Here is a 27,598-nt window from a genome sequence, read left to right as displayed (position 1 = left end):
CTCTCTCCTGCTCCCGTCCTCACTCACTTACACCAGGCTGGGGCAGGGGGTTGAGGTTTAGGTGGATGCAGGCTCTGATCTTGGGCCAAGGGGTTCAAAGTGTGAGAAGGGCTGTAAACTGAGTCTGGGGCAGGAGATTAGGGTGCAGGAACAGAGTCTGGATGTGGGCTCTGAATGGGCAGTGCTTACCTGAGACAGCTTCCACATGACAGCACAGTGGGGCCAAGTCAGGCTCACTCTTTCTCTGGCCCTGTGCCACTCCCCATGTGACCGGCAGTGGCTCCTAGGGGAAAAGATAAGGTGATCCTACCGTTTTAAGTTGTTAACCGATTAAACAGCCTCCTCAGCTGCTGTGCCCTTCTCCCCCTACCCTTAGCGCACTAGGGACCAGGACTGCTTCTGCCCTGCCCCCCGTCCCCACAGCAGCCCTGCAGGGCAGGAGCAACCTCCTGCACACGTCAGGTGGAGCCTGCTCCAGCCCGTATGGGTTAACCAGAACAGGATAATATCTCTAATACAGAACCTAACTATTGGTCTAGTTCCTAAAACGTATGTGCTCTTAGATGCCATAGGTATTTCTTAAATTTTGCAGTTTGAAAACATTGAATTCTGAAATTGTATTTGCTTTTGGTGAATTGTTCTCTTTGGGGTCCAGAAGTCAGACACTGAGAGGAAAAGTAAGAGTTCCTTCCTTCTTCGGAACAGCTGGAGACAGAGGAAGGGCAGGTTCCAATTTGTCAAAGACTTGTGAGTCAGAGACTGGTACAAAAACTGGAGTTGGAGTTTAGGGACAGCACCCTTCTAAACATTCTAGCCCCACTCCCATCTTAACAGGTAGGCTGGACTACTTGCAGGTAACTGTCACTTGATGTCACTAATAGGGCTTTTTTGGTGGTGATGTTTGGCTAACAGGTGCTTTAAATATTTCAAGCTTGGAATTAAGCTAACAACTCTCCTTGTCTTCTGAGTTGTGTGTGCACCTGAGTTTAATCAGAATAATTTTTTTTAAATGTCTCTTTTTCAGGAATGCTAAAAGATGTAGAAGATGACATGCAACGAAGAGTAAAGGTAGATTTCTTTAGCTTCCTAATTTTGAATCTGGGATTTGTTGACTTGACCTCAAATGATATAGATTTCCTTTTAGAACATTATTTATTTTCCAGTAGTTCTGTCTTACAGAAGAAAACTGGAATTTTTTTATGCATGTGTTTGGTTAAGACACTAGCAGACTTTCTACAGCAGGAATCAGTGTTGTTAGCTAGTCTAGAGAAGGTTTGTAGGTTTTCAAGTAGGAATAGAGAGTGTGTGGTGTAGGAGGTCTGGTCTACTAGACTGGATTGAGACTTGGTAAAGTAGATTGCTGCAGTATTGTAGAAAATCAGTCTGTCCTGTGCATCAGTATGAATGTGCGGTTACTCTCTCTCTCTCTGTCTCTCTCTCTCTCTGTCTCTGTGAGAGAGAGATCTACTAATTATGAATCGCTTAGATCGTGGGTAACATGGGCGATATACATACTTAATAAAGATAGTTTACAAGTCAATTTCAGATAACTGCTAACCTCAACTTAGAACTGATTGTAATCTTATCTGATTTTAGAAATATCCAAGTAAACATTTTACCTTTATATTAGAGCTCTTTTCTTAAACAATGGAATTGCTTTTGCAGTTTTATTAATATGTAGTGTTTCTAACTCCCTTTGATTTTAGAGCACTCGAAGTCGACAAGGAGAAGAGCGAGATCCAGAAGTTGAACTTGAAGTAATGAACCTTTTACGGTTTTTGGTATACTGTATGAAATAGTTCATGTTACTTATATCTAGTATGTGTCCTAAAAAGGATAACATTTTTTAATAGATTGCCAAGAAAATAGAGCATTCATTTCACTGTAATATCTGTAGATTATAACTTTTGTGGCAGTCCTTAAAATGTTAAATTTGAATGAACTGTACCAGTTTAAGAAGTAGCAGTAGAACCAAATTCCTGTTCTCTCACAGGATATAATATGGTGCATGTTTGTGTCTTTTCTCTCTTGTGCTAGAAGGATGTTGAAGACTATTGGTGCCATAATGTCATCAGTTCTCTTCTTCAGAAACAGAAATTACTTTGAAGATGACTAGACCAAATAAATAGCAAACAGTTGAAATGCAGATGCTATTTAGAGAGTAGAATGTTTACAAGAGCAGTGTATAAAATCTTGTTTTGAATTTATAAAAAGCCAAATCTTATTTTTCAAAGTGTTAGAAGTTTTTAGTACTTTTTCTCCTAATTGGTATTTTTATATTGTTATAGCATCAGCAGTGCTTAGCAGTATTCAGCAGAGTGAAGTTTACCCGTGTACTACTGACAGTTCTTATTGCCTTCACCAAAAAAGAGGTACAAATACTTGATGTTTTGCACTGATTCTGTGATCCTGTGATCCCCCCCCCCCCCATTTTCAAGAGCAAAAATGGTTTGAGACTCTTACTCAAGCATTTGAGCTCCCTGCAGCCACAACGTTAACTTGGGGGCACAGATGATCTCTGCATCAGGCCACTTTCCACCAGAATCAGTGTATTGTTCACTTAGTTCTTAGGAAGTTACAACATATTGAACAGAAAGATGTTGTTGATCGGGAAATAACATACTGTTGAAGAGTCTGGAAATTCTCTTTAAGCAAGTGAAATCTGAAAGATAGAGTTTCCACTATTTCTGGTTAAGTTAGGTGGGCTGTGATTAACTGGTGAGTAGCAATATTTTTTGTGTATTTTGCCTTTTCAGGGTTCTAAATTATTATCTTGGCTTCAGAGGTGATTGGGAGAGAAAGGGGTCAGGGCTGTGCACAGTCTACCACTTCCCATGAGCATGAGTTTTCCATGGAGTGGATTGGGAGTGGATTGGAAAAATGTCTCTTTTTAGGGCTGAGAGATAGAATTGGGATAGGGTAGATGAGGCTAAGGCTATGTCTACATTATGAGATAAATTCAAATTCAATAATATTGATTTTGTAACACTGGATTTTATAAATTCAAATTTGACTATTCCCACCTCCCTGCATGCTCCTCACAAAGTTGACATTGCTGCCACACTCAATTGGCAAACGTTGACTGTTGCAACAGTGTATTGTGGGAACTTATCCCACAGTTCTCTCACCCCATAGCGTTCTGGGTATGTTTGCTGGTATTTGACATCATCTTCCTACACTGCATTGCCCTCATTCTCCTCCTGTGGTAAGCAAATGTCCATTTTTCCAGTCGGAAGGAAAAGTCAGGCATCAACAAAGATGGCAAAGCTAACACAAGTCTTTCTTCTGTAACTGAATTACCAAGGATTTTATTAAAAATCAGCAAGTGTGTGTCTTCTCAACTGGCCGTCCACTGACTTTCTCCCCGCCCGCCCCTTGATTGCATTTGATCCCTGAAAATAACACTGAAAATCATGAAATGAACAATGACAAGCATGAAGAAAGAGTAGACAATAAAGATTTGGAAAAAATGGAGTTGCTGAAGGGAGGATTTTTGTCTTCCTAGGGCATTATACAGCTTCTGTGCACATTCTGTATTCTCAGCTGGCCCTCCACACACTCTTTCCTGCGTGAAGGGATGCAAAGTTAGAAGAAAGAGGATAGAAAAAGCTAGGAAAAAATATTTTTTGTCTGTCTTCTTCTCTACGCAAAACTTGCTTACATGGGAAATGGCAGCAAGCCCCCAAAAAATCCAAGGCCCTCTCTCCCCCCCAGCAGCAGTTAGCCCCCTGGGTCGTTGGTGGGGCGTGGGAGATTTCAGTGGGGACAGAACCATGAACTTCATGCTGGGGCTATTTGTAATGGGTAGATGCAGTCACAGCACTAATAGCAAACAAAGAAAGAAAGACCTCTCTCAGGCTCTCATACGAACATGACACCACAGACATAGGCTTGCTGCTCCTGCTTTGAAACTCAGTCTTCCTGTTACCTAATCCCTGCGCAGCTGGAGAGCAGCAGCTAGAGCGGAGCACTGAGGGGCATTGTGGGTTACATACAGAACACCTATGGAGGTTCATAAATTCAATTTTAAGGTGTGGCATTTCCACACTGGCCTTTATTCAAACTTTTCTACTCAAACTTGACGCTTCAGCAGATGCTGACAATATTATGATATTGATATTAGTGCTCCCTAAATTTAGATAATGGTATTTACAGTGAAGACAGTCATGTGCTGATATTGAGCTAACTGCCTTAAATTCAAATTCATCTCATAGTGTAGACATAGCCTAGGACTTGTTTCTGTTTCCCTCAGATTTGTCTGGTTTTCTTACTTTTTGCAGTGGAGAGAGGTAATTAGCTGTTGTGTGCTGCTCCCTGCAGAAGTACTTAGTTGCAGCAGCTACACCCTGCAAAGCATAGAAGTGCCTCAACCTAGTGAAAATCAGGTGCAAGTATTTTAAATGCAGTTGAGACTAGAGCACACATGTAGTAAATTGCACTCTGAATCGAATCAATGGCCATATAAATAATGTTATCTCTTATATCAGGGCTGTTGACAGATGAATGTTCGTCTTTCACACTCAGATTCTGTTATTGAGAAATGTTATAGGTGACTGCTCACAAACTGGGCCAGCTTCATTCACATATGGTCAAATATTTCTCAATTTCAATTTTCAATTTAGTTCATGGTAAAGATGGATTGCATTGCATTTGGGATCTGCTTGGCAGCGTGTTTTGTAGCATGTTTGTGTCAAGGCACTGTATTTGTTAAGCCAAAGTGACAGAAAGCAAATATTTATCTTTCAATACTTTTTATTAATACTAGTTTCTAGCCTGGTTAAGTATTTATTATTTTTTTCTGTCTGTCTTTTATGAATCTCTTCTGAAACAGCATATTAAAATTTTACTTGTGCTGTTTATCTTGTGTGAAGTACAGTTGACCCAGATTTTTTAAACCAAAATATTTGTGTTCCCAGTAAGCAGTTTAAACGCACACTCAAGTATACTAATAAAATAGAGAACAAAAAGAAGTCTTGTGGCACCTTGTAAACTAACATATTTTGGAGCATAAGACTAAGACGGCTACCTCTCTGATAATAAAATAGATGAAGCTATCCTAAACTGTTACAAAATTGTGGATTTCAGTAGATTTTGAAGGATTACCTTCTGACCAGCAGTTTACCATCAGGATTTTCTTAACATTTTGCAGCAATTTTATGGTGCTTAAGCGTCCATTGACGCAAAACATATAAGGACTCCTTATTCTCTGAGAGGGATACATTTCCACTAAGAGAGACTATCTCTATTGCAGGAGTGCTTCCGTTATAAACTGGCAAACCTGGAAAGGCAGCGAATGTGCTTTGAACACATATTAGCTTATGAGTGAAGTCTTTCTGGTTAAGAGTTATCTGGCAGTTGTACAAAGTGCACAGTAACCAGATGAAGGAAAACCTATTGGATCAAAAATGTAGTGTGTTCTCTGGAGGGGAAAAAAAAAGTTCCATATATCAGTTCCAGTTTTTGACAGGGCTAAAGAATTTGCTTTCATACAACCTATGTCATAAAGCAAATGAAAATGTTTTGTTATATTTTGCAGACAAGCGCAGTTGCAGAAGCTCAGAAACTTATGACTCAAGCAGCTGATCTGCTTTCTGCCATCCACAACTCATTACATCATGGTATCCAGGCTCAGAACGATACTACAAAAGGAGGTAAGCATCAGGGCTAGCAGTTCTCTCTGGCCTGCAACATTGTGGCTTTGTATAGACTTGGCCTTTCTCTAGAGCCACACTTAGGCAGGTTCAGAGTCTCTTCCACAGTTCTTTCTCTTCTCACTTGGTAATCCTGCTGCAGACTTTCCATGTTTTGTGATGCTGGGAATCTTCCACTTAAGGAGACATTCAGTCTGAGTTTCCTGTAAAAACCTGTTGTGGTGGTGGGTTGTTTTTGTTAATGTTGGTCTGGTATGTCTGCTTGAGGGTTATTTTCAATCGCTGGCCTGTGGTGATCAGCTTGTTTTTTAGTCTAAATCCTTGTGGGCAGCGGAGTTTTGTGAGCTGTGTTTTTTCTCTGTGGCTCTGTAGCAAGAATCAGCTACTTCTGAGGCATTGCTGACTATCTTAGAGTACTAGAAATGTAGGAATGGAAGATACCTTGGTAAGTCGTCTACTCTAGTCATCTGCACTGAGGCAGGAGGACTAAGTACTATCTGGACCAGGAGTGCGCAATAAGAAAAGAACCAAGGAAGCAAAGAATCAGGCAATCACAGCTCTCATGGCCTGCAGACCACCATTTGCAGCCAATAGGAGCTGTGGGAAGCAGCACAGACTGGTATGCCACCTCCCACTGCTCCCATTTGCAGATCACCATTCACGGCCACCAACAGGAAATGTGGTCACCTTGATACCTGCAGAAGTGCAGTGAATATAGAGGTGGGGGCCCAGCAGGGACTAACCCTAGCAGATTGGAGCTGGCCCGTGGGCCAATATTTGCCCACCACTGAGCTATACCGTTCCTGACAGCTGTCTGTCTAGCACAGCGGTTCCCAACGTTTTCCAGATGGGGACCCATTTTGACAATTTAGGAAGATTTGGTGACCCAAGGCAATTCAAAAACAAGAGGGAGGGGCAAGCAGAACAATAACTAGCTAATTTTGACAAGAATATAAAATTGTGCCCTCTCATTTATATATTCATAATAGTTATTTTGTAGAAAAGGGGAAGTACACTCATCCCTCGTTAAACGAATACTTTATTTACAAGTACTTGCTTAAACAAGGGACACATGTACTGACCTTTTGTTTTCTGGACGAGCGAGCTCCCGCTGCTAATACGAGACTTACTCCCTCCCCGTGTCTCCAACCCACTGCAGCCTGACCTTCCACTGGCCCTGTACACCCAAACTGCAGCAACTTAACCCACCCACCCTCCGCCAGCCCTCTCACACCCAAACCACTGCAGTTTAAATCCCTCCACCAGCCCCCACATGCCTGAACTGCCGAAACCTAAACCTTCCTGCCAGCCCCAGGCACCCAAACTGCTGTAACCTAAACCTCTTGCCGATCCCTGTGCACTCAAACCACTGCAACCTAACCCTGCCCCCCCGCTCATGCTTGCCCCCATATGCCTGAACCATCGCAACCTAACACCACCACCACCCCCTGTGCCAGCCCCTGCACCCCCACACTGCCGTAACTTAAACTCCCCCGCCGTCCCGTGCACTGGAACCGCTGCAGCCTAACCCCCTCAGACCAAAACTGTCGCAAGCTTAACCCCACCCCCCGCAGGCCTCACAGACCCAACCTGCAGCAGCCTGAACCCCACACCCCCCATCCCTCCCAACCCACCACCATCTTTTAACCCTGCCTCCCACTCATATCCCCAAACTGCCCCCAGCCTTTAACCCCCCACCACTTCAGATTTACTTACCTTTCAAAAGCAGCACCATCTGCTGCCAATCCGAGTGCTTGGAACCAATCAGAGACTTATACATATTTTAATAGGAATTTAGTGTCCTCCTTAAGAGTTTTCGCCTGCAAGCAAAAAGTTGGGAACCAGTTGTGCTCATATAGCGAGGGATGAGTGTATATTAATAAAATAACACCACTATATTTACTATAGTTAGACAGAACTGAGGTGGTAGAAAGACACTCATGCCCAAACTGCTCCCCGCAGCTTAAACCCCACAATCAGGGTCTTGGGGAATCACACTCAGGGGTTAGAGTCACACTCAGGGGCTAGAGGGGTCTAAGGGAGTCACACTCGGGCTAGGAGTCATTCAGGGACTGCAGAGGAGTAGGGGAGTTGCATTCAGGGGCTGGAGGGCTCTAGAGGTGTCGCACTCGGGCTAGGAGTCATTCAGAGGCAGAACGGGGCTAGAGGAGACACACTCGGGCTAGAGCGGGCTGGGGGCGTCACGCTCAGGAGCTAGGAGTCATTCAGTCTGGAGGGAGCTAGGGGAGCCACAGAGACTCCTGCAGCTGGAAGTGGGATGGAGTGCAGAACCCCGGCCGGCAGCGCCAGCTGCATGAACCCTGTTGGGGTCTGTGGGGACCCCATTTCCTGCAGAGGCTGGAAGCCAGGGAACCGATCAGCTTTGCCCTCCCTCCTTCCCAACCTCGGACTCAGGCCCCCTCCTTATCTGAGCTGGGCACTGCTCCTCAGGTATTCAGTTCTCTGCCCTGCAGCTGAGAAGGTTCCCAACGTAATTGATTGGCTTAACTGCCTGACAACTGTTAATCCAATTAAGAAATTGAGAACCACTTCCGGGAGTATGAATGGTTTCTTAATAGCCACCTGTGGAGCTGCCCACTCCAGCTGGTGACCCTTTTGAAATGTAATTGCAACCCTTGTTTTGTCCCGACCCATAGGTTGGGAAACCCTGGTCTAACGTATTAAAAACCTCTGATGAAGGAGATTCCATGACCATAAGTAATTTGTTCCAGTGCTTAGCTATCCTTATGGTTAGGATATTTTTTCTAATGTCTAACCTACATCTGTCCGACAGGAATTTATGCCCATTACTACTTTTTGGCCATGTCTGCCTTGGCCAAAATTTCAAAAGGGCAGTGCTAATGGCCAAATTGGAGAATACTAATGAAGCACTGAAATGAATATTCAGTGCCTCATTAGCATGCTGCCAGCCACAGCCCTTGGAAAGCACCATATTTCGATTGCGCACGGCTCCTCTACACGGGGCCCTTTTCGAAAGGACCCTGCACATTTCGAAATCCCCTTATTCAGGTGATAGGAATAAGGGGATTTCGAAATGTGCGGGGTCCTTTCGAAAAGGGCCCCGTGTAGAGGAGCCATACATGATTGAGACGCGCGGCCAGCAGCATGCTAATATTCATTTCAGCACCTCGTTAGTATTCTCCAATTTGAAATTTTCTCCGATTTGAAATCTTTTGAAATTTTGGTCAAGTATAGACATGCCTTTCTGTTCACCGTATTGCGGAAAACCATTTATCACCATCCACTTCATAATGACCTTTTATGTACTTGGGGCTTGTTATCAGACTAAACAAACTCAGTATTTTCGTTGTAAGTCATGTTTTGTAGACATTTAATCATTTTTGTTGCTCTCCTGTGGACTTTCTCCCAATTTGTCCACATCTTACCCAAACTGTAACACCCCAAAATGGATATGGTACTACAATTGAGGCTTTGTCAAGTTTCGTAGGAAGTCTGGCAGAATTAGAAACTGAAGTCCAGTCTCAGGAGTCCAAGTCACATGCCATGACCATGAGACCAGACAACTAAATATTTGCCTGAAGGATCTCCTCCCTTCCTAATGAAGAGCTCTTTGTTGTGAAAGAGATGGTGGGACTGGTGGCGTGGCATTCTTTGAGTGCTCAGAGACTTTGGAATTGGCTCTTCTGTTATTCCAGAATAGCCAAATTATGTAGCATGGTTACAGCTACACTATATGCAACAAATTTCTTTTAGGGGTGTTGCAGAGGACATCTCTGGGTTTTTGGAGAGCGTGAGTGTTTTGCTTCCCAGAAGGATCATACAGTAGAAAGAAGATTATTTAGTGGATGACTAAGTTCCTGTTTGATTTACTATTTTAATATTGCTGGGATTTTGTTGTACTAAAAAGTAAGAATTCGTCTGGGTGCTTTGAGCCCATTACTGTTTTCATTATTTAAATTAATACTATATTAAATGACTCCATGATGGCAATTCATCCAAGCCAAAATTCTGTTTCTCTTTTTTAAAGGGGGGAGCATAATATAAATTTCCCTTCCCCTTTTTTGGGGGAAGGCTTTGGCTTAATACCAGGGCTCAGTGCAGATCATATGCTAAGCAAGTCCAGATCCAATATTTATTTTTCAAAAGAGGAAAATTGAAAGGAACTATTTTTAAAAAAGGAGTCATTTTGCTGACATACCTTTTAATTTGTTGTGATTCAGGTGCTTAAGTAGACAATATTGTATGGCTGTTTATTCCAGGCAAATATTCTAATAAACACAATAGCACGAGTACCGGCTGAGAAGAGACCTCTTCATTTAATGGGCATTTGGGAGAAAGTACATTCATCCCTCATTAAACAAGTACTTCACTTTCGAGTATTCGCTTAAACGAGGGACACATTTACTTACTGCAGTTCACTCGACAAGTGAACTCCCCCCACTAGTACGAGGGTAATCCCCTCTCCCTGGTTCTAACCTGCCCTAGTCTGACCCCACCTGCTGGCCCCGCAGCCCCTCCCTGCAGCAGCCTGATCCCCTGCTGGCCCCACGGTACCTACACAAGGCAGCCTGACCCCATCCCTTGCCGACCCTGTGGCAGCCTGAACCCATTTCCTCTCCCCCTGGCCCTGCGGCAGCCTCATTCCCCAACCTGCCCCACATTGCCTACCCGTGGCAGCCTGACCCCCTGCCCTCTGCCGGCCCCGCAGCAGCCTGACGCGCCCCCCACGGCAGCCTGACCAGCAGCCTGCCCTGTGCTGGCCCTGTGGCAGCCTGATCCCTGCCTCAGCCAGCCCCTCAGGCCTGACACGCGCCCCCCTCCCCCAAGCCACCGGACCCGCAGACTGGCCCCGCAGCAGTCTGACCCCTGTGCCAGACCCACGGCTCCAACCTTCAGCAGTCTTAAATGTGCCCCTGCCGGCCCCACACACAGGTCCCATGGCAGCCTAACCCCCGCCAGACCACACTCCCAACCTTCAGCAGCCTGAACCCCACCCCACAGACCCAAGCGGCCACCAGGTTTTAACCCTCCCTCCCACTCATGGCACTAAACTGCCCGCAGCCTTTAAACTCCCTCCCCACCAAACCCAAGGTTCACTTACCTTCCAAAAGCAGCACTACATGCTGCCACTGCGTCACGACCTCTAGGAACCAATCAGAGGCCGTTTCTACACAGGCCACTTCCTTTGGAAGTGGCATGCTAATACAGGGAGTGAAAGATGCTAATGAGGCGCGGATGCAAATTCCCTGTGCCTTATTAGCATAACGTCAGGTGATTTGGAGTCCGTGATTTGGCATCCGAAAATTTTTGGGAAGAAGGGGCCTCCGGAAAGAGCACGTCCTTCCAGAAGCCCCTCCCGGGCCCGCACTTCTACACAGTGTTTTGGAGTCCGGAAGAATGGTCTTCCAGACTCCAAATCACGTGACGTTATGCGCATCTTTCGCTCCCTGTATTAGCGTGCCACTTCCGAAAGAAGTGTCTTGTGTAGAAACGGCCAGAGACTTTTACATGTATTCTAATGAGAATCTAGTGTCCTTCATAGGAGTTTTCACCTACGAGCACAAAGTTGGGAACGAGTTGTGTTCGTAGAGCGAGGGATGAGTGTACTCGAATTCATATGGGGTGTTCAGAAAATTGCGTAAGTAAGTTTTATGTTTTTTATGTACAGAAAGTAAGGGTTGTCATTAGTAAGGTTTTAAATTCCCATTGGAAGAATTATCCGTCTGTTAGATAAATATATTTCCTTAGTCTTTGTCTTAGGAGTTATTGGAAAAACTGTAGAGGGACTTACTTATAATTCTTGCAAATAGGGTGATCATCCATCTCATTTTAGCCAGGACAGTCTTTTTGTTTCCCTGGAGAGCCTGCTGACTTTTTTTAAAAAACAGGCTAATTGTCTCATATGTTGCAAAGCAGGGACCTGAATTTTAAAAAGACAGAGCTTTAAGTAGCAAGGGCTATCTGTTTAAAGAGCTGGCTGGAGGATGTGTGTGGACTCTTTAAACAGATTGTTTAAATACAATGTTGCTAGCAGCCCCTGGGGTGATGGGAGGGCGGGGTGGAGTGGAGGAGAGGCAAGGTTGTCTAAAGCCAGAATCAGGCTGCTCTGCACTTTTTGCTCACACTGGCTGCCTAGTAGATTTTGTGGGGCCCCCTAGGACTGGGGAGAGCAAAAAAACCATGGGTTCAGAATATGGGAGGCTAGGCCAGAAGGCTGGGGTGTGAGATGGGGTGAGGGCACTCCAGCTAGAAATGAAGGGTTTGCTGTACAGCAGGAGGGAGCTTTCAGGCTGGGGCCCAGGGAGTGTGGGTGGGGGCTCAGCCTGGGGCATTGATGTGTGTGGGGCAAAGGAGACAAGTGTCCAATACCCCAGAGAATTTTAAATGGCCTGGGAGCCCCAGATCCTTTTAAATTGCTCAGGCTGGTGTGGCAGGTGGAACCCCCACTTTCAGGAGGCTACCCTGCTGCTCCGTTCTTTTTGCCTGTGCCTTCCCTCAAAGGCCAGAGCCACAGCCCCCATCCTCCTCGAGGAGATGGGAAAAGGTGAGGGGGTGGAGGTAGGGAGTTTGGCTGTTCCACTTTGCATAGGCATTAATGGTTTAGAGGGAGAGAATTCTTTTCACTACATAATTCTTAGCAGTTGTGATCAGTTTCAAATAGCTGCAATAATTTTAAAAATATATCCTGTGTAACTTGACAAATAGATGCTGGTAAATTAAAAACTGGAAGAACTTTACCGTAGATCCTGTTTATTTGACTTTTCAGTTGGAGTTGGATTTCCAGATAAGTGATTTCCATCAAAGTTTTAGCATTTGTTTGGGAAGGGGTATTTGAACAATGAGGCTACCGCTCTTCTCTTAATCTGGCCCTGCCCTGGGGAATGGGAGAACTAGCTAGGCCAGGACTGTAAACTGGGGGAGGAAGGGGTGGGCCATAGGTAGCAACTAGGAAGTGAATCAAGCACAACGTGGTCTTGGCATCTCTGAGGTGGAGAGGGACGGCTGGCCCCAGTGCTTAGATGGGAGATAAGTTACTGTTTGGAAGAGAGAAACACACAATGGGGGATTTCAGTGGGAGACTGCAGGAGGCAGTGGCAGGGCAAGGGTGAGGATTTTGAAGCCTTTCAGTGCTGTACCTCTCGTGGGAACTTACAAGTTACAAGCTCTGAAAATCTTGTTTACAGAGTGGAGTATTAAAATGTAGGTCTGTTGTATAGAGACTGGTGGCAGGTTGGAGGTTTTGGCAATGGGCTTGGCATAGTGTGTATGGTTATTAGAAGGTATGCTGTGCTGTATTGAATTCAGTCAGGTATTGAAAGCTATCAGGTGTGGAATATATTGTTTTTCTTTGAAAGCTAGGGTTCTAATATATCTGTTGTAAATTCACTGACTCCAGTTAAATTAAATGGGGGGTGGGGGAAAGATTGGTCTAGTAGACTTCTCTCTCTTTTCATACTGCTGCAAGAATATCAGATGGCTTATATTGTCCCAGTACCCATCCCCAGGCTCCTCCCTGCTCCCAGCATCCTGTCCTGACTCCTGCCCCCATCCCTGACGCCTGTCCTCCTGCACACACACCCAGCCCTGATTTCCAGCAGTTCATTCACATTCCCCAAGCCCCCTGCTATGGTCCTGCACCTCTCTTTCTCACTACCAGTCTTCACTCTGGAGGACATCAAGATGAGGGCAAGACAGGCACTTCTATAGATCAATAACCATTTAGTTGTACATATATATTTTTAATTTTTACCTAGTTCTGCTATAACAATGCAGGATATGTTTAAATGGGGGCTTAGTCAACTTAATGTTATTTTGTGTGTTTGTACTGCACAGTTCCGATGGATTGCCATTGAACTCGGTGAAGTCCAAGCATTTTACCAAGTGTCCCGTATTTCACATAGGGAAATGTGATCACCTTACTTACAAAGTAGAAGAAACAATGAAAATAGAGCAGAAACAGCTACCATGATGCCAGTCTTTATATCTGCTCCACTCCTCTAAAGGCTTAATCCCTATATTTTTTCTAACTTGCATTTGAGAGGTTTTACTTATTCACCTCAATTTAATTTATGAGCCGACTATCAAATAGTACACTATGGACATGGAAGTATAGGGTCCTTCTATTTCCTGCCATGTTTTGCCATGGGATGGGGGAGCCATTTGCAAAAGTAAGACAGTATTATGGATTCCATTTAATGTTCAACCTTTTTCCTGACCTCAATGGAAAGAGTGCTCGTGCGGGGGGAGGTGCTTGGTTTTTTTCTTGTGAGGTAGATTTTGTCCAAAAGAAAAGGACTGAGACCAATAAGTCATATTATGTAAGCTGTCAGGTAGTCAACAGAGGGTCAGGAATGTCAAGCACTACTAACACTGGTGAATTCTGAATCAGCCATTGAAAACTGTTTATTATGATATCCAGTACCTGAGAACAGAATTTCTGGTCCATGTGTTTCCCAAAATCGGTTAATGAAAAATGTATTTCTGTTTCTCCTGGCATGATGTGTAAGATCTCTTAATTTATTGTAAGCAAATAATTATTTTACATTCATGTTGGACAGCTAATGAATTGATATCTTGATTGCTTACATCAGCATCCCCAAATATGCAGCAAAAACCCTCCCTATTTATGCGATTTCGACTTGTGCATTACTTGGATTTAACACTAGTCGAAATCATGAGTGGCAGGGAGCTGGGAGCCAGGCAGCTCCTAGCTCCCCTCAACTTGCGGGATCTGGGATACTAACCAGCACTACTGCCCTGGTCAGTTTCCTGGCTACCAGGAATGGTGGGGAGCCAGGAACCAGGCAGAAGCCTAGCTCCCAGCTCCCCTGCTTGCGCTGCTACGCTGGTCAGTTTCCCAGCTCCTGCAAGGAAGGGAGATGGAAACCAGGCTGCTGCCTGGTTCACAGCTCCTCGCTAGTCCCAGGAGCCAGGAAACTGAGTAGCGCTGGTCAGTTTCCTGGCTTCCCTGACTTGTGCGAAATTGGACTTTCATGTGGTTGCTTGGGAATACAACCTACGTGTAAGTCGGCGGTTTACTGTATATTTTATGGTTTTGTCCCTTAAGTCAAGATGTTCTATGCAGATGTGTATTGTAACTTGAATTCAACTTAAAAAACACACACAGCATTCCTTAATCATGAAATAGCATTACACTTCCAGTTCTTTGCTGAATATTGACAGATACTTTAGTCAGCTTTTTGAAGAGAGGAAAGGTTTGAAAACTTGTTTGTGCCTCATGAAAGAAATGTTAATTAAATCTTTAGATAATGGGAGGTTTTAGAACTTTTTTTTTAAACAAACCACGAGATTTCATGGAGTCTGTTATATGGCTCCAACATTATGGAAACATTAATTATTTAGTAAAATGAAGAGCCAGTTTGCATTTCTGCCAAATGTCACTAGCTTGAAATAGTACAAAATGCATGATGAAATAACGAATGTGAATCATTTGGGTTATATAAGGTCCAGTTGTGCTCCCCTATCCCTGTGAGGACTCCCCGTCCCTTGTGTAAATGGATATATGTGACATTTTTTTCTCTCTTCCTTGGACACTAAGGGCTAGCAGATCCAGGAGTAGGCAGCCTGACTAGCGTCAGGACACTGAGAATAAGAACCTTTTTTAAATGCACTGAGAGAAGGTGTACACGATTGCTTAAGTTGCTCCAACTTAGGTCATTCAGTGGTGTGAACAAGACACTCTCCTGCGTGGTGTGAGTTACACTGACCTAAGAGCTCTCCACATTTGTGCTATGTGCAGCTACACTGATGTAGCACTTCTCATGTAGACCTGCTCTACGTTATGGAACAATGTTCGGTATGCAGCTAGCTTGTAAAAAAGTAAGAACTTTTTATCCATACACTTTTTATTTGATTTTATAGCTTTGTAACTTGTATTTTTAAATATTGAATCTTAAGATACTTGTAATAATTGAGTTAGTAGTGTAGCTAGTAATTTAAATGTAATTGTTAATATAATTTACAAGAGGAAATTGTTCATTTAATATTTGCAATAGTGTCCTTTCAAAACTGGCATGATTTAATTTGGATAAATCACCAGCAGATACTTAATTTGGATAAATGGTTTGTATTTTATACTTGCTCGTATAAAAAAAGTTCAGAAAACCCAAATCACACAAAATCTTTTCTTCTGTTGTCTTTTTATTTTTAAAGATCATCCTATTATGATGGGTTTTGAGCCCCTTGTTAACCAGAGGTTGCTTCCTCCGACTTTTCCTCGATATGCAAAAATAATTAAAAGGGAAGAAATGGTCAACTATTTTTCAAAACTTATAGACAGAATAAAAACTGTGTGTGAAGTGGTCAACCTAACTAATTTGCACTGTATTCTGGTGAGTGTGAATACTGCTTATTATCTTTATCTAATGGATTTTTATCTGGATTATCTGACTTCTCTTTTTTTCTTTTTAAAAAAAATTATTTCATATATATGTTGTTCTTAGAACAGAGTTTATATATTTAAAACTTCATTTTTCCCTCCTTTATAATACTTTCATGGTTGTTGGAAACATTTCTTCTTCTTCGAGTGGTCCCTGTGGATGCTCCACAATAGGTGTCGGGCTCGCCCGGCGCCGCAGATCGGAAATCTTCCAGCAGTTTCTCCTGGATTGCGTGTGCGCCGCCCCCCTGCGCGCCCCCGGCCGCGTGCACGATCTGGTCCCCGCCAGTTCCTTCTCAACCGCCATCGGTTGCAGACGGAATCCACTCAGGCTAAGGCCAGAGTCAGATTACTTAGTGGTTTTGTTCCACGTGCAATTTGTAGGTTTTGGTTATTTAAAAAAAAAAAAGAGAGAGAGAAGGCAAAGACAAAGAGAATATCAGCAAAAAAAAAAAAAAAAGGAAAAAGAGAGGAGCGGAGAAGAGAAGAGCGGACGTGAAGGCCATTTAGGCCGCCCGCTGCCCCAGGCCGGTGATCACTATTTGGGGTGGAAAGGCACAGATTAAGTGCTAAGTACCCTATTAACAATAAAGGACTCACCGCAATGGCCTCTTCAGGTTTTAAAAAGCATGAGTCATGCCGTGAAGCTATGCTGGCCTCCGTGGGGCATAGCGAAGGCATCCGATGCCTGGGGGAATTACAGCTGACCCAGACGCGTTCTCACAGCCAGGGCCAGGAAGGACAGAGCGATGAGGTGTAAAATGCTCTCTGACCCCCTCAGTGCAGAAACGGAGGAAACTCTCCCTGGCTCGATCCTTGCCTTGCGTTTGCAGCGAGCAGGACGAGCGGAGCACACAGCCACCAGCCGCATACTCGGGCAAGTGGCAGCGCAGCAGCGCACGTGGCAGAGGCTGAGCCTCCGGTTATACAACAGCCGGCACGCGTGGCGCCTAGAGCATGAGCCAGGCAAGCGCCGGAACCGGTGGCACAGACCCCCGCGGCACCAGCGTACTATCACAAGCTAGTTTCACCTCTATCTGTGTCGTCGTGGAGGTCTCGCTCTCCCAGACATCGGGGGTACACACCCCGTGAGTGGTCCAGGTCTCCATCCCCAGACCTTTGCCCGTGCTGCCATGGTCGTCCTTATCATGCTGGACGCAGACAAACCACAGGCCTACACCCAGGGGCAGGTCCCCCCCCCCAGCCGCTCAATACCCCTGCGGGCACTCCTGATCGGGGACGGAAACACAGTTGTCTCAAGGGGAGTTAATTTTAGAACCCTGAGACTTTCCTTCACAATCCTCCGGCGAGCAAGTGTATCATCGACCGCAGGAACCCGAGGGTTCGAGGGAGGTTTACCTTAGTGGTTCCTCCTCATCCTCCCCAGATAAGGCCATGGGCCCCGGGGATGTCTCTCCCCCCAATGACCTTAAACACTTTCAGGAGCCATTTAGAATGATGGCTTTCACGCAAGACATTCAAATGGCAGAGGGGCAGGAGAAACATCACAAACTCCTGAAAAATTTGAGACCCCCGGCTTCATCCAAAATTGCTATTCCGCTGGACAAGGCCATTCTGGAGTCAGCCACTACTATATGGCAGACTCCGGCCTCTGTTCCGTCTACGAACAAGAGAGCGGATAACAAATACTTCGTCCCGGCTAAGGGCATGGAGTTCCTCTTCAGTCACCCACAACCAAATTCTTTGGTGGTCGGGTCGTCCCATCAGAGGTCAAAGGCTTCTCAGTACAAATCGGGGGATCGGACACAGATGCTAAGAAGCTAGAGCTGTTTGGCAGGAAGGTATATTCCTCTCCTATGGTCCTCTCTATTGAGAATGGCAAATTATGGGCACACCTAACAAACCATAATTTTGATAATAACTCCGGGCTTACTCCCCTCATGGATTCACTCCCAGAAGACAAAAAGCCAGTGTTAAAGGCAATTGTTCAAGAGGGCTACGTAGCATCGCAGACGGGAGTCCAGATTGCCCTGGACGTGGCGGACACGGCGGCACGTTCAACGGCTACAGCAGTGGTCATGCATAGAGAATCCTGGTCCTAGACATTGGGTATATCGAGGGACCTACAGGCGAAGATCGTGGAACTTCCCTTTGATACACAAAAGCTTTTTTGCAGACTCAACCGACTCGGTCCCTCACTCCAGTAAGGACTCGAGAGCTACACTTAGAACCTCGGGCATTTATACTCCCCCATACAGGAGGGAAAAATTTTATCCTCAGCAAAGACGCTACGTTTACAACCACAGCGTGCTCAATATCAACGGGGCTACGGCCACGGGCACTATCAATAGCGACAACAGTACAGAACCCTAGGTGACGTTCTCAACAAAGCCATACGCCCTCGGGGCAGGCCTCAAAGGCAACAAGTTTGATGGGTATGTCGGGGGCTGCACTATCTATACCCTCGCTCAATGCCACTCTCATCTCATGTTCCATCATCGCCTCAGACCGTTCCACTCCCAATGGCAAAAGATCACCACAGACACATGGGTGCTGGAGATCATAGCCACGGTTACGCGATCCCCTCCCAGTCGCTTCCACCGACGAAGCCTCCCACCAGCCTTCACCTCAGCGGTGCTGCCACGAGGCGAGGCTCAAGCAGAAGGTGACTCACCTTATGTTCACAAGGGCAGTGGAAAGAGTGCCGGAATAATTCCAGGGGAAGGTTTTTATTCATGCTACTTCCTATCGGAGAAGAAAACAGGGCACTGGAGGCCCATCTTAGATCTTCGGGGCCTCAGCCGTTACTTGTGCAAGCAACGGTTTCGGATGATCACAGTTGCCTTGATACTCTTGGCACTGGACGATGGAGACTGGGTTGCAGCACTCGACTTACAAGATGCTTACTTTCATATAACAATCCACCCAGCACACAGACGCTTCCTCCGCTTCACGGTCGGCCAGGAGCACTTCCAGCACAGGGTTCTTCCGTTTGGCCTCTCCTCGGCCCCCAGAGTCTTTACCAAAACCTTGGCAGTGGTGTCAGCCTACCTGCACAGACAGCGGGTGTTTATTTCTCCCATATCTGGGCGACTGCCTGCTAAAAGGGACCTCGAAGGCAGAGGTCTCACGCATGATACGCGTCACAGCGGACACGTTTCTTTGCTGGGCCAAGTCATCAACCTCGCAAAGTCAAAGTCCGAACCCACACAACATATAGAGTTCATAGGGGCACACATAAACTCTATCACAGCAAGGGTGTACCTACCCGACGCCCACTTCCGCGCAATCAGTTCGCTGGTGCAAGTCATTACATACAGCCCCACGGTGCCGACCTTACCGTGCCTACAGCTGCTGGGCCATATGGCAGCAGCGACGTTTGTGGTACAGAATGCCAGGTTGCACATGTCAAGCCCGTAGCATTGGCTGGCGAGCGTTTACATACCGTCATCCCGCACTGTCCACAGGGTGGTGTCGCCCACAACAGAGGTGCGCAGATCCCTGGCGTGGTGGGAAAACCCCGAGAATCTGCTAGTGGGGGTGCCTTTTCACCAACCACAAATTTCTATTTTTCTTACTACTGACGCCTCCCACATGGGATGGGGAGCGCACATCGGCGACAAGGTAGCGCAAGGGCTATGGTCCCCTGCGGAACAGACACTGCACATATCCATACTGAAGCTCAGAGCAGTGTTCAACGCCTGCAAACATTTTCGAGATTACCTACATGGCAAAGTAGTCGGGATTCAATACCGACAATACCTCCACTATGTTCTACATCAATCGATAAGGAGGAGCACGATCCCGTGCCCTGTGTGCGGAAGCACTCCGATCGTGGAATCGGTGCATCGCCAACAACATAACATTGAAAGCCTCGTACTTGCCGGGCGCTCACAACGTGAATGCAGATCAGCTGAGCAGGCGCTTCGCAATTACGCACGAATGGCAGATCCGCTCCGATCTGCTACAGCGCATTTTTCGTACATGGGGGTTCCCCGAGATCGATCTGTTTGCCACCCAGTACCAAAAAAAAAAAAAAAAGCGTCCCCAGCACTACTCCAGGGCAGGAGTGGGGCGGGGGTCCCTGGGGGACGCATTCATGTTTTTCATGGAAGGGCTCCTTACTTTACGCGTTTCCCCTGCAGTGCTTCTCTGCAAGGTCTTGCACAAAGCCAGAAGGGAGAGAGCTCGCATGATACTCATAGTCCCGCTTGGGATCGGCAGCAATGGTTTCCCTTGCTTCTGCGCATGTGAGACCACCCACCGCTCCCTCTATCGGTGGCGCCGGACTTACTCCCGCGGGCTTAAGGGTCCATAGTGCACCTGCCCCCTTAAGGTCTACACCCACAAGCATGGCTAATCCATGGCTCAGCTCCTTAAAGAGCACATGTACGGAGGCAGCACAACAAGTCCTGGAATGTAGCCGAAGGACCTCCACCAGGAGGACTTACAAGCAGAAATGGACTCGTTTCACAGCCTGGTGTTCCGCCAAGCAGTTAGCTCCCCTTGACGTTCCTATACCTGTAATACTAGAGTACTTATGGGACCTCAAGAGAGGCGGGCTTTCTCTATCCTCGCTAAAGGTCCACCTTGCTGCTATATCAGCCTTTTCGGCATACGGAGGAAGGGCCCACGGTATTCGCCCATCCTATCATTACCAGGTTCTTGAAGGGGTTGGTAAACCTGTACCCCACCTCGGAAACCACTTCCACCATCGTGGAATTTGGACTTGGTGCTCAGCACGCTATCGGGTCCACCTTTTCAACAATTAGCCACAGTTCCCATATGTCTCCTTACAATAAAAACAACCTTCCTCCTTGCAACTACGTCAGCCCGCAGGGTGAGTGAGCTCACAGCAGTGATGGCAACGCCGCACTGCACAGTATTCTCAAAGGAGGCGGTAATCTTAAGGGTGCACCCAGCCTTTGTTCCAAAAGTCTCTCCGGAGTCCAATCTTAACGAGCTAATAGTTTTACCCTTGTTTTTACCCGAAGCCTCACAGCTCCGGCAAGGAGGCGCGCCTGCATCTCCTAGATGTGAGAAAGGCGTTGGCCTTCTACACAGACAGAACTAAGTCCTTCTGGAAAACGGACAGGCTTCTAGTCTCTCTCGCTCCCGGGTCAAAAGGAGAAGGTCTCTCTTCCTGGAGAATCTCAAAGCACATTGTGTCCTGTATAAAAATGTGCTTCCAACTTCGAAAGACTCCATTGCTGGCCCCGCCCAGTGCTCACTCCACCAGGGCGGTGGCGGCGTCAACAGCCTTCTTCAAGGGCATCGCGTTCACAGACATCTGTAGAGCAGCGACCTGGTCATCCTATGACACCTTCGCCAAGCATTATGCCCTACATCGGGTATTCTGAGAGGATACCCATCTGTCGACAGCAGTCCTCTCGGGGGCAAGCTGCACATAAACAGATTACCCACCTCCTTACTTGGGTTACTGCTGGGTAGTCACCTATTGTGGAGCACCCACAGGGACCACTCGAAGAAGAAAGAGAAGTTACTCACCTGTAGTAACGATGGTTCTTCGAGATGTGTCCCCGTGGGTGCTCCACCACCTGCCCATCCTCCCCGCTTCGGATCTCTGTCTAGTGTTTTTCAGGAGCATCCGAGGCGGTTGGTCAAGCAACTGGTGGGGACTGTATCGTGTACACAGCCGGGGGCGCACAGGGGGGGTGGCGTGCGCCGGCGCATGCGCGATGCAGGAGAAACTGCTGGAAGATTTCCGATCTGCGGCACTGGGCGAGCCCGACACCTTTTGTGGAGCACCCACGGGGACACATCTCGAAGAACCATCGTTACTACAGGTGAGTAACTTCTCCTTCCTGCTACATAGTACCTTTTGCTTTTAGAAAATATATTTTTTTCTTATCCCCTTGCTCACTACATCTTGTTAACATCATAATTGCAGATAGTGATGGAGCACAGCAGGATTAATTCATTTCTGTTCTTGTTCTGATTGGAAAGAGAACTGCATTTACAGCAGCTGAACTCTATACAGTCCTTACTGACTTTTTGTCAGTTTTTTTCATTTTCTTCTGAACAATGAATTAATTTTAGTTTTTAGAAGTCTATAAGCAATCTTCCATCCACCTTTTATGGCATAGATGTAGAAGAAGCACATATCCATAGTTAATTCCATCTTTGCTCAGAAATTCATAAAAACATGTTTAACTTTAAGCATAAATTCTTTCCTGCTTAATAGAGGCTCTCTGAAGTTAGGGCCTATCAAAATTTACGGCTGTGTCTACACTACCAAATAACTTCGAACTGCCAGCTCCACCCACACGTCCCGCTCCATTGCCAGCCAGCCCTGGAGCACCTCTGACGTTTTGCACGCTACCACACGGTTGGTGATTGCCTCCTCATCCTTCCAGCACTGTGTGCAGCTGTGGCTACAGGGGGATGCACATTGGGGCGGCCTCCCAGCCGGCTGTGGCCTGCTCCAGTGGGCTGCGGCACGTCCCCGATGATGGACCTGTGGGGACAGGGGGATGGCCACTTAGTGATGGCTCCTGACCTGCTCTACTGGTCACCACCCTGTTCCCCTGCCTCCTGATGGCCCATGAGCCACATGAGATTCCAGCTGCCCTGAGGTTCTCACTTGGCAAGGGTCGGGCCATATTCCCTCCCCCTCCCCCGTTCCTAGGCATGTGAGCTGCAGGACTGTTTCGGGGAGTGGGGGCTGTCCCCATCCCTGGAAATGTCTTGCTCATCCCATATGTCCTGGTTGCAACCTCCTGGGGCTTGGTTTGGCTCTGCTGGGTGTCCCAGAGGGGAGGTCAATGGCAAGGGTCCTATCACTAGAGCCCTCGTCATTGCCCTCGGTCAGCTGCTCCCTCTGCAGGGGGCTGGTGGTGCCACAGGTGCCCTCCTCGTCCTCCCTGTCCATGTGGGGTAGACAGTGGTGTCCACCAGATGCTCTGGGGTAGCCACCTCCCTTGGCCCCAGGAGCCTGTGCAGCTTCTGGTAGTAGGGGCAGTGGACAGGCCGTACCCCGACTGGCTGGCAGCATCACAGGCCTTGAGGTAGGTCTTACGGAGTTCTTTCACTTTTATCCGCATGCAGCTGCCAGTGAGAATGGGGTGCCCTTGGGCGGCAAGGCCACTGGCCAGCCGGTCAAAGGCCTCTATGTTCCTCTCTTGGGCACTGGTTTGCCGACGGACCTCCTCTTTCCCCCACAGAGCGAGGAGATCTTTCAGCTCATGCTCAGTCCACGAGGGTCCCCTCCTGGCACAGCCCTTGACTGGGTGCTGTGAGCCCTCAGACTCATCGTCTGGGGCCCCTGAGGGGGCAGGGGGGTCCTGGCGTGCTGTAATGGTGACTGGGTGCACGGAAACGGGCTGGTGCTTTGAGCAAGGGCAGTCCAAAGGCGAGCTCGTGCTGCCCCTGCTCAAAGCACCAAGGGGCACAGTCTTAATTTCCTGCCTGGGGTTGCTGGGGATCTGGTTCCTTTAAGGTGGCTGGCAGGGACCATAGAGCCCTGCTGGGGCTGGCCAAACTGTCTCTGTCCTTCAGGGGGGCTGCCTCCTTAGCAGACCCCTTACTTCAAAGTAAGGAGTGCAGAGTGCCTACACACGCTTAACTTTGAAGTATGCCACTATTCCATTCCTGGGAATGGAATGGTGACTTTGAAGTTAGCCTCCCTTAACCTGGAAGTAAGGAGAAGTGTCTGTAAACACTCTGCATACTACTTCGAAGTACCAGCTTGCTTCAAAATTAACTTTGAAGTTATTTTATAGTGTAGATGCAGCCTCCATGTGTGGTTTGCATTTGTATTTTCTAAGATTTCACTGAATTACAAAAGAGGCATGGGTGCACAGGATAGAGTTCCAAGAAAGAGAACAAAGATTTTTTTATCATTATGACAACTCTTTTTGCTAGACATGCTGTCTGTAATGTTAATAAGCTCATAATTTTCCTAAAAATTGAAGTCAGGCCTCTCCTGTCATTTGCACATTTTGAGTTTGAGGTGACCACAACAGTTTGATAGTCTCTCTAAATTTAATCACACTGTTTAGTAGTTGGAAGGAATTTTAATAATTTTCTAGTTTTATTCAATATGATTTAGGATTTTAACATGCCTAATTGTAGTTTGAGATAAAGTCTTATATCAACTGCAAAATGTTTGTTTTTTAAGCTTATTCACACTTATTCCATATTAAAGATTTAACTGTTTTTGTACTTTAACTGTATATTAACTTTTCTTCTCTTTCTATCCTGAATGTAAATTAGGATTTTTTCTGTGAATTTAGCGAGCAATCTCCTTGTGTTCTTTCAAGATCTCTGTTACAGGCAAGTCTTAATTTATAATGAAATGTCTTTTATATTTTTATAACAGCAGTAGGATAAAATAAGGTGACTTTAAGAGCCTACATTATTCTTGTTTTAAGTGTTCATATTGGATATTTGGTATTGACACACTTATTTAGTTTGAAAGATTTACAACAAAAATTTAACCCTTCAGATGTTTCTCAGAAACCAAGGTTTTCAGTTGTTTGATTCTTTTTATCTGAAAACTGGAATATTTTGACCAAGATTAAAACTTTTTTCATTTTGGTCAAAAAGGCATATTTTTGTTGGGAAAACGTTGAGAATTTCTCTTACCTCTAATTGTCAAGTTGCTTGAGAAAAAAGAAGAAGAGCCTTCACCCCATAGTGACATTAATTTATGCCCAAATGAAACATTACTCCTCTCCTAATATCTGGGTAGGTCGGGAACATTGTTAGCCTGGTCTAATTTACTGTCTGACACATCAGAGAACATAGGCGACAAGGACCCATGGTTAGGCCAGTGGCTGAAAGGAGGCAACACAGTTATCAGAGACCAAAGCAAATGTGAGCCACTGGGGAGGCTTGCAAGAATAGCCTTTAACTTGCAAAACTCTTACACTGAATTGCGGCAGATATCTTCCTGTTATACAGCTGGATTGAGGCACAGTGTTACAGCTGCATTCAAACCGTAACTCCACTGGCAGTTTACGTCAGCTGCAATTCAGTTTGTGGCACTCCTAAGGTGTCTACCAGCAGATCCTGCTGATATGCACTTTGAATGCTGCAGGAGGGAAATACTAGGGTCATAGAGGGGAAAATGAAGTGGGAACCAGGCTTTGGCGATAGAGGCAAAAGAAAATGTAGCTAGTACAACTTTCCTTGCAGTGCTTTCTTTTTCCACACCTTCCTGATTGCTTGCATTTTCTCCTGCTTTCTGGGGGCACCACTTAGCTTCCTCTCAGCCACTTCCCAGAGGATCCTGGCCGGCAGTGTATGTAGTATAGATAGGAATTCATGTGTCAGACCTTCAGAACAGAGGACAGATCTGTTATTAGTGCAGCTGTATAATCAGTTTGCACGCTGAGCCTCCATGATTGTAAGCAGAGAGTTAGGTAAGCAACATCACTGCCCCTGTTGTCTCAGGGATGTGAAATCCCCCTATGCCTTCCAGTTTTGGATCTCTTGGCGTGTACCTACCAAACCATTTGACTTCTTGTTTAACACTCTTTCTCTCATAAGATTTCTGAAATAAATCGACTGTTTTAAAGGAGTATATTTTGAAAAATAGATGATTAACTTTAAAAAAAAATGTTTTCCTTCCAGACTACTTTCCTCGTGGATAACAAGAAGGTATTTGGTACACATCTCATACAAGATATGGTGAAAGATGCCTTAAGATCTTTTGTCAGTCCCCCAGTACTTTCTCCTAAGTAAGTAGAGCAATGAGTCCTAAATACCAGTTCAGTTACATAAATCTGATTCTACATTTTACTGTAAGTACAGAATCTTAAAGTTTGGTTTTTAAAGAAGTCACATATAAAAATTAGTGGTGAGTACAGTGGTGAATTAGCCACTGTGCCAATGGGGCCCCTATCAAGTGCCACCAGCCAATTAGGGGCACTTGTTAAAATGGACATGCACCAACTGGCTCTGCCCACTCATCCAGTGCTCCTGCTGGGAAGCAGTCTTAAGGTCTGGAGGGGTTACTCTGCTTTGCCTGCTTGGCACTCCCGCTGAGGAGTAGGGAAGGCCCCATACCCAACCTTGTTCTTTTGCAAGAGTACCTGGGCTGAGGGACTAAGACTGTGGGCAGAGTTGGAGTGGGGCTCCCATTTCCTCTAGCCCAGGGCCCCCGCCTCAAGCGCCTAGTCCTCCTCTGAGTCATTATTGTAGTACTCCAGGTTCTCCATGAATTTTGAATGGTGCAGATCAGTCATCCTCCAACTCTGATTCTGTGGATTGTTGTGGCTGTATCATCTCCCAGCTCCCTAAGTTTGCAATGATTTTCTTTTCAAAATGTTGCATTCTGAGTCTCTCCTACTGAATCTGTGCACCATAGCTGGAAATCCACTGACAGGCTAGAAATTTCTGACTGCTAGATGCTGAACTGGACATCAGGCAGTGTTGTGTGTAAGCTGAGTGTTTGGGTGGCCACCCAAGAGAAATTCAAATGCTGCCCAGCAGTCAGCAGCATGTGTTTCAGTTGAGGGTGGACATCTGCATATGCCTTGTGTTAGGTTGCTCCTTCTCTCTGCCCGGATAAGGCTATGCTGGGGAGCCGTAACAAGATAGTCCCTCTAGTTCATGTCACTGCCTGCCAGCGTCTATCGTCTGGTTGACCAGTTATATTAACCAATAATGAGAAAAAGCAAGGATTACGTAACTCAAACAGAAAACCCTTTATTAAGAAGTGAGGGTGTACATTAAATAGAGAGATAGAAAGAAAACTAGACAATAACATAAACACCTTTGATCATAGTAATCAGTTCCCAAATTAATATGCACATAAGTTTATATTCACCCTTCTTCAAGGTTCCTGATGGTTGCCCAGGACCTTCCACCGTCGGACTAATTGTTAAGTCCTTCGGGAGGAACTCGGGGGCAATCCCTCGATGGTGAGTAGAGTAGATGGTATGTCGGTCTCTAGTGTCTGTAGTGGCGATGTCTCCGGTGACAACGAGCTTTCTGTGAGTCCTGCGGTGTTAGATCTTGATGCTGGTAGAAGCCCGTGCCACTCTGCCACTCAGATGGGCAGCACTTGCTAAAGGCTAGATGCTGTCCATATGTTGTCTTTGTGGCGGGAAAACTGACGTCATCAAGCCCCTGCCAGGAGATCCCATAGGACGCTCCTGGGGTGATTTAGAAAAGGTGGGAAAAACCTGCTGTATCAGGATGACTCAGCAAATTTTGACCCTCCATTTTGGGATCCATTTTAAGATAAGAGCTTCGGTTTAGACACATGACCATCCTCCATTTTGAATTTGGGGGTTTGGATTTTCACTCCCAGCACTTGGTGCGCATAAAAAAAATTAATTCTGCACATGGAAAAAATTAAAGGAAATTTTGATGTCAAGGGATGTGCTTCTGGTTTGCTCATTCCTTCTGGAGTATCTGGCACCAGCCACTGTCAGAGGATAAGATACTGGATTAGATAGACCATAGGTCTGAGCCAGTATGATAGTCTTAGGTTCTTATGACCTAGGTAATACTGGTTGTCCTTCTTCCTCCCTCCCCTACAACATGGCTTGTATCAGAATCTCCTCTCTTAATTGGATAACAGTATTTAGAGCAATCATGGTGTCATTTGATGTCACTCTGGATGTTTTCTTAT

General features: G+C 46.0%; 1 protein-coding gene across 3 annotated transcripts in view; it reads left to right on the top strand.

Moving 5' to 3' along the window:
* NAA35 (N-alpha-acetyltransferase 35, NatC auxiliary subunit) overlaps positions 1 to 27,598 on the top strand; it is a 78,195-nt gene that overhangs the window by 20,194 nt on the left and 30,403 nt on the right. For all 3 annotated transcript variants that reach the window (XR_012645714.1, XM_074995157.1, XM_074995158.1), the window contains 7 exons: positions 1,025 to 1,068; positions 1,707 to 1,757; positions 2,289 to 2,372; positions 5,537 to 5,651; positions 15,807 to 15,985; positions 24,229 to 24,288; positions 25,591 to 25,697. Coding sequence is in view for 2 of the 3 variants with exons in the window: in XM_074995157.1 (XP_074851258.1) it covers positions 1,025 to 1,068; positions 1,707 to 1,757; positions 2,289 to 2,372; positions 5,537 to 5,651; positions 15,807 to 15,985; positions 24,229 to 24,288; positions 25,591 to 25,697 (640 nt within the window). In the remaining variant the exon portion in view is untranslated. The remainder of the gene's footprint in view (positions 1 to 1,024; positions 1,069 to 1,706; positions 1,758 to 2,288; positions 2,373 to 5,536; positions 5,652 to 15,806; positions 15,986 to 24,228; positions 24,289 to 25,590; positions 25,698 to 27,598) is intronic.

This window comes from Carettochelys insculpta, chromosome 5, assembly GCF_033958435.1.
Source record: "Carettochelys insculpta isolate YL-2023 chromosome 5, ASM3395843v1, whole genome shotgun sequence".
Classification (NCBI taxonomy): Eukaryota; Metazoa; Chordata; order Testudines; family Carettochelyidae; genus Carettochelys; species Carettochelys insculpta.
This window is presented reverse-complemented; position numbering and strand designations above follow the sequence as displayed.